Source organism: Dipodomys ordii, unplaced genomic scaffold, assembly GCF_000151885.1.
Source record: "Dipodomys ordii isolate 6190 unplaced genomic scaffold, Dord_2.0 Scaffold143, whole genome shotgun sequence".
Taxonomy (NCBI): Eukaryota; Metazoa; Chordata; class Mammalia; order Rodentia; family Heteromyidae; genus Dipodomys; species Dipodomys ordii.
In genome coordinates this window covers 3361639-3366020 of record NW_012267359.1, presented here as the reverse complement: position 1 = coordinate 3366020, position 4382 = coordinate 3361639, and the positions used below count along the sequence as shown (strand labels likewise).

Here is a 4382-nt window from a genome sequence, read left to right as displayed (position 1 = left end):
CCCAGAGTTCAAGCCCCAAGACTAACCAAAAATAAAAATAAAAAAGGTACAGGGTTCCTTCTTTCCTTCTTTCTTTTCTCCCTTTCTTCCTCCCTCCCTCCCTTCCTTCCTTCCTCTTTCTTCCTCCCTCCTTCCCCTTCTCTCTCTTTCCTTCCTTCTTTCCTTCCTTCCCTCCTTCCTTCCTTCCTTCCTTTTTCCCTCCCCCCTCTCTCTCTCTTTCTTTCTTTCTCTCTCTCACTTTCTTTCTTTCTTTCATCATTAGTGGAGCTTGAACTCAGGGCCCGGCACTCTCTCTTTTTTTTATTTCCTCAAGGCAGGTGACCCACCACTGAGCCATAGCTCCATTTGGAAATCAGAGTCTCACAGATTTTCCTTCCACAGGTTGGCCTCAAACCACAATCTCAGATCTCAGACTTCAGAGTAGTTAGGATTATAGGCATGAGCCACTGGCACCCAACTAGAGTACAGGGTTTTTTGTTTTGTTTTGTTTTGCCAGTCGTGGGGCTCAAACTCAGGGCTGAGCACTGTCCATGAATTTTTTTTTCTCAAAGGTAGCACTCTACCACTTGAGACACAATGCCACTCTCTGGCTTTTTCTCTTTATGTGGTACTGAAGAATTGAACCCAGGGCTTCATGCATGCTAGGCAAGCACTACCACTAAGTCACATTCCCAGCCTGGTACAGGGTTTCTGATGACAAAATGTTCTACAATTACCAGTGGTAATGACCACACATACCTTTAAATGTAGTGGGAAAAGTCATTGAGTTATACAGGTTAAGTGAGATACTTACGTGTATGAATGAATTACATCTCAAGGAACTGGTTCTTTTATAACAAGGAAGGAAGAGAGAGAGAGAGAGACGAACCTACTGAGAAAATCACTGGATTAAAGAAATCCAATTTTAGGATCTTCTTGACTTTTTCCACAAAGATGTCCTGTGGGTTGTTGAGAGAATTAATGTTCACCCCAAATGATGTCCCCGTGATCACGTCTATGCTGTAGGCTCCAAAGATGCTGAAGTAGAGAAAGACACAGGAAAATTAAAACTTGCATTTTTCTCCCCCCTCTTTCTGATACATGGGCAGCAAAAAGTGGGAGCAAATTCCTGTGTCAGGACAAGAAAGTCACAAACTGTTCTCTGTCAAAATTGCCTGAGGGCTCATTGGAAGGGTCCAGTTTCCCTACCCATCCCCCTGCCTCTTCTCCAAGATCCACAACCCTGGTTATGGAAAATTGGGTGGATCAGCCTCACCTGGGAGCTCAAGGAACTCAGTCTCAGAAAACAGACTCCCCCACCCCACCAGGCAAATCACATAGTACAAATGCTATGTGGGATGATAATAGATTGTAGCAGATAGTGATGGATTGTAATAGACAATAGATTGGGGCTTGGGCAGGTCACTGGTGGAGTAATGATCTCCTTCCTTCCCTCTCCCTTCTGTCTGTCTGTCTGTTTGTCTGTCTGTCTGTCTGTCTGTCTGTCTGTCTGTCTGTCTGTCTCTCTCTCTCTCTGTGTCATTCTCTCATTGTCAATCGCTCTCTGTCCTAGAGCTGGATGCTGTACCTGAACTTCTTTTACTCAAGCCTTGAGCTCTACCACTTAAGCCATGGCTCCATTTCTGGCTTTTCTGATGATAGTTTATCGGAGATAAGAGTCTCACAGACTTTTCTGCCTGCGCTGGCATCGAACCACAACCTTCAGATCTCAGTCTCCTGAGTAGCCAGGATTACAGGTGTGAGCTACCAATGCTCAACAAGTACTCACTCTCTCAACACTACAGGTTTGCCTTTCTCTGCTTGTGGTCTCAGGTTTTTTACCAACCCATCAGAAAACTCACGGATGATGGGGAACATCTAGGCACAAAATAAGAGAAGTTAAAAGAGAAGACTTAAATCCCAGCAGCCCTTTGCCCAAAAGATGAAACACGACATCCCATTTATGAGAAACCAGGGACTGCAGGACATATGGACAGAACACCATTTCCAGGTGGTTCAGCCTTAGAGGATGTCCTCTTGGAAAAGGACTCTCATCTGACTGTTTGCTTATCCCCCTACTTATTTTGGAATTTTCCAGCACCACGTTCTCAGGCTTGATTACCTCCTTTAGTTTCACACTGCTGAAGGTGGGGGAAAGCAATGTTCTTATTCTCTTCCAGTCTTCATCCTCAGAGAAGGTGAGGGATTTGTTCATAAATCCCATTGGGCCAAAAACCTAGGCTCCAAAAAAAAAAACCCAGATTTTTTCCTCTCCGTCAGTTTGAAGACCTTGGACAGTTGTACAAAATTGGTGAATTGGCAGCATTTAAAGAACTATGTGAGCAGTCGGCCCTCTGTAAGAAACTCAACAAACATTTCACCCAACTGTCTAGGTCCATGTGAGGCCAAGACTTCAGATTCTAAATACGACTTTATTAATTCATCCACTTATTTACTAATTATCATATATTAATTATCTAATGTATTAATTATCTTATTTGTCATTATAAACAGAAGGGTTTTAATCCAACATCTTGACTCATGAGCACAATGTATCTTTTTTTTTTTTTTTCGGTCATGGGGCTTGAATTCTGGACCTGGCACTGTCCGTAAGCGCTTCAGCTCAAGGTTAGCTCTCTACCACTTGAGCCACAACACCACTTCTGGTTTTCTGGTGGTGAATTGGCCTCATGGACTTTCTTGCCCAGGCTGGCCTTGAACTGTGATCCTCAGGTCTCAGCCTCCTCAGTAGCTAGGACTACAGGCATGAGCCACTGGCACCCAGCAGGAGCACAAGGTAACTTCATCAATATCAGTCCATTCAACATTCTTCATCCCCTTTCCCCAGAGCTTATAATTATTTCATGATATATACGGGATGAAATATCTATTTTTTATAAATATTAAGATGTGTTTTAAAAGGGGGAGTTGGAGGAGATGCCTACCCGGCGGTTTGTGAAGGTAGAGTAGCATTCTTTCACCAGCACTGTTTTGATCATGTCTGGGTCTGTAATCACCAACACAGCCTTTCGACCATCGTACAACCTGTGCGTGGCAAACACAGCTGAGTGAAAAACCTAACCAGCCAGGCTCTGCACCTGGAGCCAGGACAAAGAAATCCAGACCATGATCACACCTCAAGCTCCTCAACACATGTCAATAATAGTCCCTCATGCAAACCTAGGGAGTTTGAAGACATAAGCCACAGTGGTCCACAAAATGAAGGCCAGTGTGGCTGAGGCACAGAGGAGATACCTAAAGACAATAAATACCACTTCCCTCATACTCTCCTCATTTATTTTAAGCTAAGACTTTTTCATAGAATTATGCACAATATCTTTTTCTCTACTTCGTTCTACTCACTTTAAAGAACTTGTGTAGGGCTGGGTGTTGGTGGCTCATGATTATAATCCTAGCTAATCAGGAAGCCGAGATCTAAAGAACATGGCTCAAAGCAGAAAAATCTATGACAGTCTTATCTCCAATTAACCACTAAAAAAAAGCCAGAAGTCCAGCTGTGGCTCAACTGGACAAGTGCTAGCTTTGAGTGAAAAATCTCACGGACAGTGACCAGGCCCTGAGCTCATGCTCCAGGACTGTCACAACATGTACATATACAAATATTGGTGACAGGTGAGATCTTCATAAGGAAAAGCCTCCACTAGAATTCATAATTCATCAGTGTGGCTCAAGAGGCTCAATTCATCAGTGTGGCTCAAGATTGTCTAATCTTCACCAATTTACCCCATGGAAGTTTCCAGATTACTTACCCCCAGAGTTTTCCATATTTTTTATAACATTCCTCATCAAAAACCATAACACCCTGGGAAGAGAAATAAAGGTAGCTATTACTTGTTTAAGACCTCATCCAAGTACATTCTCTCTGATCAAGTACTAGAACAAGTTTGTGCATACAGTATATCACTTCAATTTGCCTTTCATACAAGATTTGGCAGGGGTGGGGGTGGAGGGGGAGTGGGGAGCTGGGCTGGCTTCAAACTGCATTTCCCGGGTCCTTGGTTCTCTAGTAGCTAAGCTTGTAGATGTGAGCCACAGTGCCCAGCTGCTATGTCCAATTATTTTTCACCAGTACTGGGACTTGAACTCAGGGCCTAAGAACTTTTCCTGAGCTTTCTGCTCAAGCCTTGTACTCTACCACTTGGCCACAGCACCACTTCTGGCTTTTTTCTGTTTATGTGTTGCTGAGGAATCGAATCTAGGGCTAGGTTGCATGGTAGGCAAGTACTCTACCACTAAGCCACATTTCCAGCCCCCAGCGTGTCCAACCTTTTGTCTTTCATCTCCTCATGCAACTTGTTTCTTGTTTACAAATGAGGTCCCTGGAGGTGGGATGTTCAAGTCACCTCTTCTGGCATAGAAAATTAATGTAAGACTCCGGCAGA

The 4382-nt window shown here is 43.7% G+C and overlaps 2 protein-coding genes across 2 annotated transcripts in view; one reads left to right on the top strand and one right to left on the bottom strand.

Moving 5' to 3' along the window:
* Positions 1–3014, bottom strand: part of LOC105997303 (cytochrome P450 3A29-like) — a 13040-nt gene extending 10026 nt beyond the window's left edge. Inside the window, exons 1-4 of the mRNA XM_013031696.1 lie at positions 2925–3014; positions 2102–2215; positions 1769–1857; positions 869–1017 (exon numbers count right to left, since the gene is read on the bottom strand). Of these exons, the coding sequence (XP_012887150.1) occupies positions 869–1017; positions 1769–1857; positions 2102–2215; positions 2925–2978 (406 nt within the window). The 5' untranslated portion in view covers positions 2979–3014. The remainder of the gene's footprint in view (positions 1–868; positions 1018–1768; positions 1858–2101; positions 2216–2924) is intronic.
* Positions 1–4382, top strand: part of Pilra (paired immunoglobin-like type 2 receptor alpha) — a 124071-nt gene that overhangs the window by 64801 nt on the left and 54888 nt on the right. The gene's annotated exons all lie outside the window — the stretch shown is intronic.